The 16,482-nt window shown below is 38.8% G+C and overlaps 1 protein-coding gene across 10 annotated transcripts in view; it reads right to left on the bottom strand.

Annotated features, from left to right (window-relative positions):
• Positions 1-16,482, bottom strand: part of MYO5A (myosin VA) — a 197,222-nt gene that overhangs the window by 14,888 nt on the left and 165,852 nt on the right. For 3 of the 10 annotated variants that reach the window (XM_018054211.1, XM_018054210.1, XM_018054209.1), the window contains 6 exons: positions 14,127-14,207; positions 12,200-12,398; positions 9,836-9,910; positions 8,457-8,550; positions 2,715-2,861; positions 527-681 (listed from right to left, as the gene is read on the bottom strand). In XM_018054211.1, coding sequence (XP_017909700.1) covers positions 527-681; positions 2,715-2,861; positions 8,457-8,550; positions 9,836-9,910; positions 12,200-12,398; positions 14,127-14,207 — 751 coding nt within the window. The remainder of the gene's footprint in view (positions 1-526; positions 682-2,714; positions 2,862-8,456; positions 8,551-9,835; positions 9,911-12,199; positions 12,399-14,126; positions 14,208-16,482) is intronic. The other 7 variants (XM_018054215.1, XM_018054214.1, XM_018054212.1 and 4 more) reach the window with 3 other exon arrangements.

Below are 16,482 nucleotides of genomic sequence, written 5' to 3' on the forward strand. Positions count from 1 at the left end.
AAACCAGGCATTTCAGGTAACAAGGAAAATTATGGAGTGAGCTGGAGAATAATGGGAAGAGAAGTCAGAAGAGAATTTTAAATATTTTATCAGACAGCTTTTTATATGAATGGGCTGCTGCTGCCGCTGCTGCTAAGTTGCTTCAGTCACTAAATATTTTAAACACCTATTTTAACTATAGCATCATATTCCCTGTATATAAGAACTTCACTAAGTAGTATTTTTAATTTAGTTCTAAGACAGACCTCAAAGCAGACTATTTCTATGAAGAAATTTGGTTTACTTCACAGCTAAATGTAAGTATATTGAATTAATTTTGATTATTGTTTAATCTGAGCCCTGTTTTGAAAGAAAGCACACAGACACATTACATAATGAATATTTCCTATAATGGAAGGTATCAGTTAAGACTAAAATGTGGCCACAATTGGCAACTTAGCTTATGTCTAAGGATGGAAAAACACCTCTGTAGAGACCCTGTCATCATTAATATTCATTATGAGAGATTTGCTGAACATGAACTAACCTTCAGTACTTTCTTGATGCTGTTAATTGTTGATGTTAGCAACGACCTTACTTTCTGGTCATCATTCAGGTAGTCAGCATGCCGAACACACATAAACAAGATATACGCTGGTAACCCTGGAATCAAATTGACTGCCACACCACGTGGCTTCAGCTCTAAAAAAGAAAAGAAGAAAAACAGTCTTACATAACTTTGAAAGTCTTCATAAGGAATGCTTTTTGAGATATAAAAGCACAGTTCTCATGTAACAGTTCAATCATTCAGGGTAAATAGGTCATGTTTTTAAAAAAGCATATTTTAGAATAGAGGATTTCTTGACTGTAGGGACACGAGATTCTTAGTTGCTTACACAATGACAACTCTCAAATGTCTATCTTCTGCCCTGACTTTTCCTTTGAATCTAGGCTCATGTAACAAGCGGCTTTTGACATCTCTGCTCAGGCCTGTCCCACAAAGCCCATCCCCCATGGAACCTGCTCTTCCAGGAGTTGTCCCATCTCAGTAAGTGGCAGTCTCTGCCTTCTAGTTTCTCAGGATATAAACCTTGTCATCATCTTTGTCTTCTTTTCTTCTCTCACATCACACATCTAATCTAACAACAAATCCTGTTGGCTCTACACATAAGACATGTCCAGAACAATCCTGCTACTTCTCTGCCAGCTCCCCTAGTCTAGGCCACCACCATCTTCTCCTGGATCCCAGTGAGAGCTTCCCAACTGGTCTCCCTGACTCACACCTGGCTCCTCAGTAGTACACTTTCCACATAACAACCAGAGTAATTCTATAAGAAAATGTAGTCAGATCATGTCACTCTTGTTCTGAAAATCTTCCAAGTAGCTTCTCATCTCATTCATTTGTAAAACCCGAAATCCTCACCATGGCTGTGTGATCTGGCCTGCTCCCCTTTCCAGCTCACTGTGCTCCCCCATTAAATGGGTCTCCTTGTTGCTGGGTGAAGACACCAGGCATGTGCCCACCCCAAGGCTTTCTGTCTGGAATGTTCTTTTCTCAGCTATCAGCAGGACTTGCTTCCTTACTTCCTTTGGTCTCTGTCCAAAGGAGATCACCTCGTCAAAGAGGCCCTTCCTAACAACTTTATATAAATTCGTACACCTGCCTTCACCATTTATTTTTCTCATCCCCTTATTTGTTTTTATCTACCTCCCCCCACCCCATGGAATATAAACTCTTTGAGAAAAGAGACTTTGTTCATTACCCAATACCTAGAAAATGCTTAGCACACAGTAGGAATGCCCCAAACGTTTATTGAATTAATGAATCTTTTTTAATTCTATGCTTAAAAACCAGTGGCTTCTTACCATTTTTTCAAAATGAAGATCACACTGAAACCTAAGCGCCTCTGCATCTACATATAGTTCTAAGTTTAACACCGCGAACTCTAGGAACATTAAACCACTGCTGATCACACTGCTGCCACCCTGGCACCTGGGGGGAGGAATGCTCTGCAAAGGCTGAAAGGAGAGGCTTGTAGTGTTTTGAGCTCACAACTTATGGGCTGCATACACTCCTGAACTATTTCCCATGCTCCCCTAAAAAGTCTTGTAGAGCCAGTGGGCTCATACCCAGACTCAAAGGCCTTCTGCTGCTCTGAAGGGCTTCTTCTAGTCCCATCTCCATTGTCCAGTCAGTCCTCTCTTGCCACTGCTGGAATCTTTTCCTTAATTCTGTTCCTTCCCTACTATTAAACTGTTTTTCCTGACATATTTAGCCATATACCCTTCCTAGGGAAGTAAGGAACAAGAGAAACTCAGGGACTTAAATGGCCTAGGACAGTGGTGTTCAACTGCAGCTAGCTACACGTCAGAATCCCTTGAGAGATGAAAAAAAAAAGAACTAGGGACATGGCCAGGTTCTTTCCTCTAGACATTCTGATGTAATTGGTCTGCAGGGGGGAACATACATCAACACTTTTCAAAAGCTTCCTGGATTATTATAACGGGCAACAGGAGCTGAGAAGACCTCACGTGACCCTAATAGGCAGTCCTCGCTGGCGTCCTTGGAGGGTGACTGACAGCCATGGTGGGATCAGAATGCTGCGGCAGTCCTGCACACAGCACGCAAGGCTGACCAAAGAAACCAGTGTGAATATGTAATAAATGAGTGACTAATCTCTCCCACCACTGACACGTACCAGAAAGACCCTTCATCTCACACAGGAAATACTTGCCCAGAATCAGGTTCTTCACAAGTTTTTGCTCATCCTCCTTCTTGTATTCCAGCATTCCTTGGAAATCCTTCTCCTTCCTGGGAATGTTGACTGGACGAATGGGTTCATCAATGATCTGTCCTGGCGATACATTCTCCATCTGGCCCACTTCATTAGAAACAAAAGAAGAAAAATGTGTTCCAGGTAGAAAAGATGAGCGGTTTCATGTTCCTATTAATTTTAAGTGAACTCTGTAACAACGGAAACTTGCCCTATTTGCCACTTCATTGTCCCTTCTTAAATAATTTTTTTTGGTAAAACTGGATGGATAGATGGTAAAATTACATGTTAATGTCACTCTGACAACAACTAGTACTTATTACTATCAACATCAAGAATCTTCCTTGATTCAAAAGCATCTTTTTGTAATACATTTTATTTTGTAATAAGATTAAATGTCCCCAAAGTAAGTGGCTTAATTGGCTCAGAGGTTACAGTGTCTGCCTGCAATGTGGGAGACCTGGGTTCTATCCCTGGGTCGGGAAGATCCCTGGAGAAGGAAATGGCAACCCACTCCAGTATTCTTGCCTGGAGAATCCCATGGAGGGAGGAGCCTGGTAGGCTACAGTCCACGGATTTGCAAAGAGTCGGATACGACTGAGCTACTTCACTTCACTTCTTAGTTAACTCATCAGTATCAATCATAAGTGTCTAAATATATTTGACTTTATTTCATAGAAGGAAATTCAATATTCTATAGAGGCATCCCTCATTCCTTGAAGAAACCATGAGCAGATAAAAAACAACCTGTATTTAATATGTTTGTGTCTGTGTGTGCTCAGTTGTGTTTGCCTCTTTGTGATCCCACGGACTATAGTCCGCCAGGCTCCTCTGTTCATGGGATTTTCCAAGCAAGAATACTGGAGTGGGTTGCCATTTCCTTTTCCAAGGGATCTTCCAGACCCAGGGATTGAACCCATATCTCCCGTACTACCAGGAGGATTCTTTACCATTGGGCCACCTGGGGAAGCCTCTGTATTTAATATTAAAATAATTTCCTAAATTTATTCATTTTTTTTGTTTGTTTGTAGTAAAGTGTTAAAAATCCTACCACAAAGTTGCAACCAAAAAAGTACAAACACTGGTGAACAACCCTTTCAGATGTTAAAACTAATCACCATTGTTGATGGTAGCTGTGAGAAAATAACTCGGGGTTAAAAGTCTCCAATTTCATCTCATCTAGGAAATGCAAGGGAACTCGAGTTACAACAGTGTTTGTGGAGCTAAATGCTAGCAAGCACATTTTTAATTCTCTTATCTATAGGAAGAGCAGCAGTTAAGACATCTATTTAAGTGCAGATTAAGTTTGAGTTCAGAGACTGTTGGCAAACAAAATGCAGATCTGATGCATTAGAAAGTTCTATCTTGCTGAGTCCACAAGGTATCAGTAGTGCTTCTCCAGTCACTCCGGGCAATTTCCTGTGTGAGCTCTGGGAAGCCAGCTTCACAGCACAAGGTTATCAAAGAGAACACCAATACCTGCCAGCGCTCTTGCTCGCGTGGCAGAGAGCCTCGTGGCTCCTTGTCCACCTCACGCTGCAGCATCACACATTGGGGCTATCAGCGCTGAAAAGCACCACCGTCTATCAATATCATGATATCTAAAGAGCCGTCATACTGTAACTGGACAACTCAGGGCTGCGGCCATCTTGCATAACCTAGTGTTTCAGATGTATGATACAGTCTGGAACCACAGGACTAACGGAAAAATGCATGCATCTTCACAAGAGATATGAGATTCAAGCTATTTAGTTTTACATAAACTATTTCTGGAGACAGTTTAAACACAACACCAGGGGGATCTCAGAATCAGCATACAATGGCCCTCACAGCTCCTGTATATGTTCTGTATGTAAAACAAAATAATAGAATCCCTACCATCTATGAACTAGTTGCTTTGAGCCACAGGAACAATTCTATGAGGGGAAACTGGAAGGCAACAGATTCAATGTATTGATATTAAGTTTATGAACAATGCACATATGTGGACTCTGAATAACTCAAAACATTTTAAACCTACCAATTTTATCATATTTGATTACAATATATAGTATTATTTTATATAACACCAAGGAAGGAAAAATACTGCCAATTAAACTACAACCTAACAACTGCTATAATATACATCATAATTTCAGATGTTAAAATGTGAAAAGTTGTCTGCCTCAGAATTTATGAAATATAGTGAATATTTTAACTAAGAAATTACATGTTTTAAAAGAAACCTTCACTTTCCTTTCATATATCTCTAAAGAAGATATTTTCGGTTCTGTACAAAAATGCCAGAGATAAAATCTGCCATGTTTTCATTGAAATTTTCTCTGTCTTTGAATTCTTGTCAGAGATTAGAGTCTTTACAAAAATACAGATAAAATATAGGTATCAGCTCAACATAACCTTGATTTATTTAACAAATCATATATTAATTAAAATGTCAACCCTTATGTAGTATCAGGAAAATATAAAGCCTGAAAGAGAGAAGCCAGAATACCACACAGTTTTTAAAGACTCCAGGGATGCTGCGGGTCATTTAGCCCAATGCTCCATCTAATACAGACATCTTTCTAGAAAGATCTGAAGCAATACCTATTTCTATCATCTAGATTATTTATACTTGAGAGAAAAACATTCCTGGACCTTTTTATCCCAGAAAAAGAAAGGAAATTGGAGGATTTTTTCCCCCTCACTTTTGGTACAGGGAAGACCTTGATCTCAGGTTTAACTGAGACAGTCAAATGAATTACTATAAGAAGAAAGACTCTGTTGAGAAATACAACATAAAGGAGAGAAGTCAGTGGTTCTCAGGAGGTATGGATTCTAGTTTCACTTTGGCCACTAAGTGGCTGAGACTTTGGAAGTCACTGTTTCTGGGTCTCAGCTCTGTCTCCTATGAAGTAATTAACTGATTTATAGAATTCTTTTAGGTCTAAATTCACTGACTTTATGAAAATTGAGATGGAACACCCACTCCTGGATTAAAATATAGCACAAAGCACATCAAACTTTGAAACACTCTTGATTTAAATTTATAATTTCTGCTAAAATTAGGCATGTTGGCATTAAAAAAAGTCTTAGATGGTGTCTAAAAATGTCTTTTTAATTAATTATAGCCCATAGGAGGAGGTAAGTCTTGCTATTTTCAACCAGAAGAATTTAAGTACATTATTATATATTCAGAAAAAATAAGAAAACTTTTAGCTATTAGAAGGTGCTTTGCTATACGTTTTCTACGCACCGTGGGGATAAGACAACAGGAGACAAAGGTGTGGGAAGAGCTTGTTGCCTTTATGCTCTGCCTTGGGGAGGGGAAGGACACTGCACTCAGTAAGTGCTCAAGACACATAAGCCAATTTCATCGTATTCTGTAGACCGTGTATCATTTAGCTCTGTTTTTAAGACTATCATGTCTTTTTTGTTTAATCTATGAATTACCTTCTCAAATGTCGTTAGAGAGTTAAGAATACAATTGGCAGGATAGTTTAACTGATGAGGTTGAATTCTGACTGATAATGGCTTAAAATCATTAACATCACGAAATATTCTCAGGTATCCCTTTAAGTAAAAATATACATATCAAAGAAAGCTAAGTAAAAATGTAAAATAAGTGATTTTTCTAGTTATCAAAAGTTACTAACATATGGTAAATGAATCATTAGGAGCTTAAAAAATAATTTTACAAGTTAATACCCTTAAAATCAGTTTCTTTTAAGCAGATACTCTGCTGTCTATGGAGAAGGCAATGGCACCCTACTCCAGTACTCTTGCCTGGAAAATCCCATGGACAGAGGAGCCTGGTGGGCTGCAGTCCTGGGATCGCTAAGAGTCAGACACGACTGAGTGACTTCACCTTCACTTTTCACTTTTATGCATTGGAGAAGGAAATGGCAACCCACTCCAGTGTTCTTGCCTGGAGAATCCCAGGGACGGGGGAGCCTGGTGGGCTGCCGTCTATGGGGTTGCACAGAGTCGGACACGACTGAAGCGACTTAGCAGCAGCAGCCGCTGCTGTCTAATTATCATCTCATGATATAATTAATGCAGAGTTAAGTGCAGAAAGGTTCTCTGAATAAAGGTTTTTTAAAGTTCTGCCAATAGACATTACAGCCCATGTATGTGATTTGGAGGTTCAAAATTTTAATAGATGAATCACATAATGCTAAAGGATTATATAATAAAACATGACTATAAAGTAATCTATCTGATATCTAAACAAATATTTCAGTATTTGTACATAGGAGGGAGTATTATCCTCTTCAAAGTAAATATCCATGTTGCTGTTCTAAATATTTCTGACACTTATTTACACATTCAACAAACATTAATGGAATGATTATGACAGGTCAGACAATATGCTAGGTGCTGTGAAAACAAGGGGAAATAACAGATGGTCACCATGCTCAAAATGATCACAATCCACTGAGGAAGCCAGTATCAGACAGCAAATTTGCTAAAAACATGACAGTGAAGACCATAAAGGTGGGAGCTGAACTGTGGTGCCACAGAGGGTACAGCCGTAGGGTCTGTCTGGATGATCAGGAAAGGCTGCTCTTGAGCATTTGACATATAACTCTGGTCTCAAAGGATAAGCAGGCCTTGACTAAGAGAAGTGGGAAGATCAAACAGGTAGAAGAGTTATGGCAGGCCTGGCATGTTGGAGGAATGAAAGCCAGACAGTCAATCATGGCAGATTCTTTTGAACATTCCCAGTGATGGGGAATGTTCACCCTTTGAGCAGAGCAAAAATTATTCCGTGACAATGACAGAATAGATGGGTAGTCAGACTGCACAGTATCATTTCTGGTCAAAATGGTAATAGCTTGCGTAGGTCTGAAGGCAATTCCAAAGAGGGGCTCAAAATCTCTACAGCAATGAGATCGTTGCTGGGATAAGCTTACAATGTGGCTTTCGCCCTGTTCACTGCCACATCCCTGGCACCTACTTACTGAAGGAACAAACACCCACCCACCAGAATCGTTTGTATATAATAAAAACTGATATCTGATTCTTTCTCAAGGTGTTTTCCCATCATCATCATATATAAATCTTGTTTTATAGAGTCTCCTTTATAACTACAATTCATTTTTTCTTATTTACTTCTCTTTTTGTTCTCCATTTGATGGTAAGTTCTTTGAGGACACAGACTCTGTCTTATTCATCTTAGTATCCCTAATACTAATAACAGTAATAAAAATAAGTTGTAGATAGCATTTACTATGTGTCAGGAACCATACTAAATTCATTCCACATATTAATTAATTTAATCATTACAAACCATGTCAGGTAGATATCATTATCATTCCCATTTAACAGGTGGGAATAGTGAGGAATAGACAGGTTCAGTAACTTGCCCAATATCAGATGACTAATAGTGCAAGAGCCAGTATTTAAACCCAAGAAACTTGGCTACAGAATCCATGCGCTTAACTGACACGCAACATTGCTTAGCACAGTGCCTGGCATACAGAAGACAGCCATTAGATGTTTATTGAATGAATTCACTCTTTTTGTAAGTTAGTACTATCATGAAAAGAACATTTTCCCCACTCAGCAATGAAAATTTCTACTCCACGGAGGCCAAGTTTGCTAAAGTCATTTTTGTTATTGTCCCTAATATTCACACACAAATTGAGCCACACTCTTAAGCCACTAGTATAGTATATAAAACCAAGGTTCAGCAATTGTCATAAAAACATGTTTAAATACCTTCTAGTTCACCAATTTTTTTGGCAAATACTTTAAGTTGTTTTTTCAGTTTCCGGACAGTCTTATCTTGTTTTTCGAGTTGTTCCATCAAATCCTAAAGATCAAAATGAGAAATACAACAGAAAGATCAAAATAAATCATCTAAAATGCAGGAAGGAAAGCAGACACAAAGTTACAGAAACAGTACTTAGTTTTACACAAAAAGTTAGTTTTACATAAAAGCTCCATAAAAGCTCATTGGTGGAGCCCCAGCTGGCTAAAACTGGCAGGCAATAGGAAAGGCAGCTATAATAAAAGCAAATGTTAAAATATACAGTGCAGTAACTCCTTTACAGCGTGATGGACAGCAGGCTCACTGTGGAGTGAGTAGACTCCAGTAGATTCCGTGGGGGCAAAACAATTAAAAGCTCATAAAATGTACTGCTATTTCAGTAGAAAGTTTTTCATTTAAAGGGGGAATAAGCAAGGTAAATTTTGATGAATGCACAGTTTTGTGTGAAGTTTTAAGGATGGCTGCACTTAGGGGCTTTTAACTGACACCTATGTGTGTGAAGCACTGTCTCTACGAGTTCCACCCTTTGCAGAGGCTAAAACTAGTCCTGTAACTAAGAAAAGTTAAGAGGTTTCGGGAATTAAAAGGTAAGTTAAAAAATAACCACAGAGAACAGTACAGAGTGGTTGACAGACTAAGCGGCAGTTAGATAACACACCCATAGAAATCTCCTGGGTAATATAATTTTGCTTATAGGGAAAAAAAGGGGATAATTCCATATGATTTCTGCAAAAAGAGAAAACAAAAGCAGTACGTTCATGGGCAGGAGTTAAAAAAAAACAAAGGTGTGATACTTGGCTCCCTAATCAAGAATTCTTTCAAATGACAGGCAGAGACAAACAATCAATAATTAAGAAGAAAAGTGGGCAACAGCAAACCAGGAGCTTCAAGCGGAAATAAAGCAATGATTTAAGAGGTTTGTGGTTGTTATTCAGGTTGTGGATTTTAAAAGGCGTTTATAAATACAAGTATTCATTCTTTTTCCAATTTAGACAGGGCTGATTTAGGTATTCGACCAATGATTCAAAAGGAACAGTTGCTAACATTTCAAAGTGTTCAGTTGTGCTTCTTGGATTTTTACTTTACCTTTCAAATCATATTTTGCTTCCATCACACTGTAAGCCTAGTGTTAATAACAAACCAAAGGTGACAATGGACATAGGACACTGACAGAGGCGACATCACTGGCTAAAAGACAGCTGTGGGGAGAAACAGGTTTTGTGAAAGTTCCTCAAGAGACCTCCCAGGAAGGGCAGGCAGAGTGCTCTTCGCTTATAGAGGGCTAGAAACAGTGAGGAAGACAACAGGAAAGCACTCTTTTACATACAATCATCCGTTTGTAAAGTGAAATCCGATATGATTGATACTTCTTAGGGTCATCTGCATATAATTCCTCAAAATACTGAAAAAACAGGCACAATGGACATTCGTTTTTCTTTGTGTCTTTGAGGGGAATGCTATCTCAGCAAAATCAATTTTAAAATATCTTAAAACACAGATAAGGAATCTATATATATAGACTCAAACGGCTCTGATTTGACATCTGTCATTGCCCTCTAATTTTTCTAGTGCAGATGATTCTGATTCCATATCCACAAATACATTTTCACATGCTTGGAGGAAACAGGCGATATTAGCAGGTAAACAGAGTTGTGGTCCATATTCCCCAGACAAGGCTGTTAGTTCACTCCTCTGACCTGCTCCTACGCTGCTGCACTTTCTCTGCTGCCAGCAGCAGCAGCAAGAGTGGGGAAGGGAATTCAAACAAAAGTGAGAATAATGGCAAAGTTGGAGCTCTTGTTTGATGTTGGAAGGACTGGGCAGAAGCTGTGTGCCTTCCTTCTCTGAAGGGCAGCTTGGGGCAACCTGTGAAGTTTGCTCACTAGAGGAGGCAGAACAGTCATCTCTGTGTTTGTGTTTATAGGGTAGGGTTTGTGGGAAGGGTTTTCAGGGTAGAGTTTCAAAGAACACAAAGCCCAGGCCCACCGGTGCTTTAACATTCTGCCCAAGTGCTTCCTACAGAAATGCAAAAAAAGACACTCTAATGACAGTGAAAAACTGCATCATCCCCTGTAGGTAAGTTTGAATCCATTCTCCTGAATTAGCAATCAGTGAGGCAGGAGAAGCCTATGAACCTACAAAGAGTTTTCCTAAAATTCAAACTAGGTTTCACCAGCTTAGAATATGGAAGGGATTGATTTATTTTTGTATCAGCTATACAAAATCAAAAAGAAAAGTAATAATGCACACAAGATTGCAAGGGAAATGCTTAACCAACTTAGCAAAACAACTCTGAGAATCTGCCACCCAGAAGCATCTTTATATGGTTTCACCTTGTATTTTAAGATAATGATTTAAAAGCACAGAATTTATATGCTAATCAATCATTATTGTGTTATTGAGTTTATTCATCAATTCTTAGGCACTGAAGCACTATTAGTTTAAGCAACAATATACTTGTGAGTAATAAAATGACATCATGATTCAGATCTTCCTCCACAAATCAGTGATATTTCAGGCACTTTGGAAAGAGTCTGGGCTTCAAGTCCCTCACCCATCTCTCCCACTGCCACAGTCTCACCAGCATGCTGTCCTCAGAAGGAAGGACAGACTGGGAAAAGAATACCTTTGGGTTTTGCTTCCAACTAATATAAAAGTTGGTTGAACAGGTGACACTAGAAAACTACCTGTAATGCAAATGATCACTAATGGATAATTCAGGTTGCTAAATCTTCAGAGAAAATCCAAACTATTTTATTACAAGTTATTAAAATCCTGAATTAAAGAAACAATTACCACTAGCCCTAAACAGCTTTTCTCAAAACCAGTCTGACACTTCAGTATAGATTTTATATAGAAATGTGGAATTAGGAGTTCCCTGGTCAGAGAACTGAGACCCTGTAAGCCATGTGGCAAAGCCCCACCACCATCCGCCAAAAAAAAAAAAGGAAATATAACTTTTCAGTGACTTTTAATTTAATAAATATGTTCATCAAACCTAAGTAGAAATCTGTAATAAAAGTTATTTTGTGGCTGAGAAAGAAATATTTTGGAAAATATTTTCTATAAAAGAAAGAAGGACAGAAAGAGAAAAAAAAAACAACTTGGACTTTGTGCCATTACTCAGAATCTAGCTGGCAAGGAAAAAATAAATCTCTCCATTCACTGTCTGAATTCTATTAAAAAGAATCAAGAATGTAGAATCTTGAATCCTGATGTTTCTCCTTGACCCTGGAGTCCCAACCAAGGTCAACCTGCAGCCCTCTTTGGTTCTGCCATCGGCTAGCTGACTAACTCTAACCTTGCTGTCTGCCTGAGAAGGGGCTGAGAGGGCCTCAGTGGTGCCTGGGGACCAAAGGTTGCGGCAACCACACAACCTCCTGGATGGCCCAGACTGTGCAGCTGCAGCAGAGGAAGCTGAGCTCTCAAGCTATCAAGACCCCAGCACACAGCCGGCCAGCATCTTCCACACCCTCCAAGCGAGGGCTGAGGTGCTGAGAGGCGCCTGAGCCTTCTGTGACAAACCACCCGAGTACACACGTTTTTCACTTCTACCAACATAGTTGTATTTTCCTTACTGTGTCTGGACTAGAGAAAGAGGGTCATAAGTGTGGGGCAGTGAACGGCATCTTCCCCAGCCAGGAAGGAGGTTTTGCTCCAAAAGCATGGAGGGCTGCTCTGCTGTCCTTACCAGGTTCTCATTGGTGAGCCGAGTGATCTCATGCTGCAGGCTGGCCTCAATGCGGGCCTCTGGGGGCAGCTGTAGGTTCTGGGCCAGCAGCTGCTGCTGCCGGTTGTTCTCCTCCTTCAGGCTCTGGATTTCCCCGCGGAGAGCTTCAGCCTCATTCTCATGGCTCCTCTTCTGAGACTGCAGCTGGGACTCCAGGAGCCTGCGGAGAAGCCACACAGGGAGGAAAGGGAGGTGACATCTGAGTCCCTACCTGGTGGGTGTCAGGCTTTGTGTTCACTTGCAAGGGCAGAAAAATGGAGACTCTGTAGTGTCTGTGTAGCTTCTGACTTGATTAGAGTCTAGAAACTCAAATGGAGCCAGAAACGAAATGAATGCACTCACATATATGTCTTTCTGAATTGAGGACCCTGCTACAAATACAAAGTTCTCAGAGGCCCTGAAAAACAGGAGAATTTTACTCCTTTGAAAGTTTCATAGGAAACTAAAACAATTAAAAGACATGTCTTTTAAAACAATTAAAAGGCATAACTTTAACCTGGCTTACTACATTTGCAGTAGCATTAATTTAAAGTAGCATTTAAGTTGGCAAAATTAGTATTACTATAATGCCTTTGCCACAAAACAATTACTATGGAGGGCAAGATTACAAATGCCCACTTTAATTAAATCTGCCTTGAAGACCTTTAGCATTACTAATTCCAGACGGGGGTTTGTGACCAGGGTCCTACTTTTATCTCTGAAGGGGAGAAAAGCTAGAATGCTATTCTGAAATACAGATTTACCCAAATGCAGACAGAGTTCTGAAATTTTGTTTATATTTTAAATTTGTCATTTTCTTTTCCCCTATAACTTCCTTATCAGTAAGAGAATCCTAACAAGATATGGTTTTGGCAGATCACTGTTAGTGGGACCAACAGATTTGCTCTTGAGCTTTGAGCAAACATACAGGTCAGCTGTGCCATGGACTAGGGCACTGGCCAGAGAATAGCAGAGCCAACTGGCAACCTCCCTCTACCAGGCACCTCCATTCTACATTCACTCCCTTTCCCAAAGACAAGACAAAGTTATAGATAGGAATTAACTAATAGGAAGAAAGAAAAGACGTTTTCATTCCAATCCCCTTGGTTAGCAAATGCTGGGCAAACTTACGGATACTACTATAAGCAAAGAGCAAACAACAGACTAAAAGTATTTTGGGGATTACGAAATTTCCAAAGGATCTTAACCAATAACACCACAAAGTTAATGACAACAGTATGTGATAAGAAAAAAGCAGAATAAGTAGAAGCTCCTTGAACAAAACAGTCTATTAAGTAGTTTAAAAATTAATCACTGAAACAGTATTTTTAAGACATAAAAACAGTATTTTTAGGACCAAAAAAACCCAGTATTTTTAAGATTTTAAGACACAAGTATCACTAGAGGAGATGAGTGTCTATGTTAGAAAAGTGTTGCTATTTCAATTTTATTTGCTTTCTCCTAAACATGTTTAACATGATGAGTTTGGGTAATTATTTTGAACTACAGCTGTGCAGGAAACCCTCCTGGTTTGCTGTTTCACAAATCTGAATCTCACAATAACCACACTGAATGCCAAGTCATGTACTGAATACTGCTGTTAGGCAGCATGATGATAATATATGAGAATGTAGCTATATTGCCCAGGCACAGATATCCTTTGAACTGATCATGATTCCAAACAAGAAACAGCTAAGTAATATGTATTAATCATTCCCACAGTTGTTTGGGCTCTAGTTGAGAGGTTTGGGTTTCCTTCCTCTCTTAGTGAGACATTCACGAATTTTAGTGTCGGCAATTTACCCAGGAAGACAATGTGTAAGAAATATAGAAGTTAAAGTCAGGAGGCCACTGTTAGTAAGAAAAACAACAAATTAATAACATTCCATTTTGAGGAGACAAGTATAACCTGTTGGCTTGTTTTAACCCTTCATAAACCAGCAACAGCTCTCCATCCTCATTCAACTCATGGCAATCCATAGCAGATGATCTTCCATGCAAAAGGAACAACAATGCAAAACACAAAGGGATACAGGGCGGGAATGAGATGACGACGGTCAACAGCAGCACATGGTACTTCAACATGTTATTAAATCACTAGGACTGTCTTTATTAATTACAGATGACTTTAAGACATTACCACAGAAATTGTTTTTGGTTAATATTCTTTTTTTAATGAGTAATATGTAACATCACATGTAAAGGTGGGGAATTTAAAACAAAATAATCAAGGATCCAGGGCTACTTTTCCTGCAAAATAATAAATGACTCAGGAGGTGAGAAAGACATCTGTTTTTAACATTCTATTCAGCTAGCAGAGTGATCTTATGTCACACATTATGTTAGAGACTAACCACAACAGTCATACACATATAGAATGAAAATTTAAGCTATTGTCTTCATGTGGCAATTTTTATAATTCACTTCAAAATAAAGTTTTAAGTCTTCTGGGTAGGAATTTGTTTTAGCTTGATAAAATCTAGTTTTGTATTTTTTAAATTGCTTTAAAAAGTTCTTATAGGAGTAACTGATAAATATGTCCAAAGTTCCCAGCTTTTATGACACAACTTAAAAAAAATTTTTGTGTCAAAAATTAATTTTAAGACCCAGGGAAAGTGTTTTTTTTACTAGAAAAGTCACACATTTTATTAAAAGAATGTATAATTAACAAATAAAACTGATGAAACTGATTAGAGTATATAAAAATAATATGTTGAGTGTGTGCCAAGTATCAGACACTGTTTTACATCCTTCCACAGGCATTATTTCATTTAGTTCTCCTAGTAACAATATATATCATTTGCCATATTGCAGAAGAAGACACCAAAGTTTAGAAGTTAGATACCTGGCAGGTGCTATCTGACTACAGAGCCCAGGATCTTACTCCTCTTACTAGACTTTTGTTGTTGATACCATGTTTACATAAATGAATTTCATAGATTGCTCTTTTACTTTCCATTTACCATCTTTCCCTGGAGAGTTAGTCTATTTGCATGGTCTCAACTGTATTATTACATGCCGATGACTTCAATATTTACATATCAGCCCACACGTCTCTCCTGTTCCAGATCTATATTTTCAATCTCCGAATGAAGTTCTCTTCCTTAAATATCTGTAAATCTATTGATAATTTCCTGTACTTCCCTACATCCCAGACCCAGCATCGTGAAGTGGCATCTCTATATAACCAAGTATCCACCACAGATGCTGTGGAGTTGCTCTTCATGATCCCCCTCCCCGATCACACATCCAGTAAACTGCAAGGATGCTCACCTCATCTTCTTAAGTATCTTTCTAAGTGTCCCACTTCTTTCAATCCCAATGGCTATCAACTAAGTCAAAGTTACTATAACCAGTCATTCAATTATGGGAATAACCTCTTAACTAGTCTTTATGATTTTAATCTTGTTCCATTACAGTCTATGCTCTAACATAAAAGCCAAGGCTAGCTTTCCAATCTCATCATACCATTCTCCTACTAAAAATCTTTCAACAGCTTCCACTGTCATTCGAGGGAAGTCCAAATTCTCTTGGCTATCTCCCCAACACTCTACAAACTCTATGAAGGGAAGGACTGCATTGACCTTGCTTAATGCTCTATTGCCAGTATTTGGAGCATGGTCTGGGATGAAACAGGTATACAATATATATCTGGTGACTGAATAGCTGAGCAGATGGATGAACAATTTAATATAGCTCTTTTTACATTAACACATTCTCAGCTATAAGGTATGCTTACAACTTACATTCATAAATTAAAATTTAAGTTTAACCAAATACTTTTATAAGCATTCTCTACTCTTGTCCATAAAAGAAGGTAGTAAATACCTTATATCTTGCATGGCAGTATTCTTTAGTCTGTGAAGTATTTCTGTATACCAATTCTGATATTATGCATCAGGAGATCTAGATGTACACTGATAATCTCTGTTATCATCACTGGCCAAGTTCTTTTAAGTATGTAGTCTTTTAAGTTCAGAGTTTAATAGCATGAAGGTTCTTTGGGAAGCAGGAGTGGCAGAAAGGTTGAGGAATTTCAGAAATGAGCAGTGATAATCTTAGCTACAGGAAAGCTTTGGGGAAAGTTCAGTCATTTAGTGACTGTGCAAATCTGCACTCTCAGCCCACCCAAGACTCTTAAGACTGAGCTAAGTGCCATCCACAACTTCATTCATGTTTAGAGTAAATGAGATAAAAACCAGTGTTAGGATTTTCTCAGAACACCTTAGGAAACGTGACAAAAACTTGGTCTCAAATATCAAGGT

Source organism: Capra hircus, chromosome 10 (genome assembly GCF_001704415.2).
Source record: "Capra hircus breed San Clemente chromosome 10, ASM170441v1, whole genome shotgun sequence".
Classification (NCBI taxonomy): Eukaryota; Metazoa; Chordata; class Mammalia; order Artiodactyla; family Bovidae; genus Capra; species Capra hircus.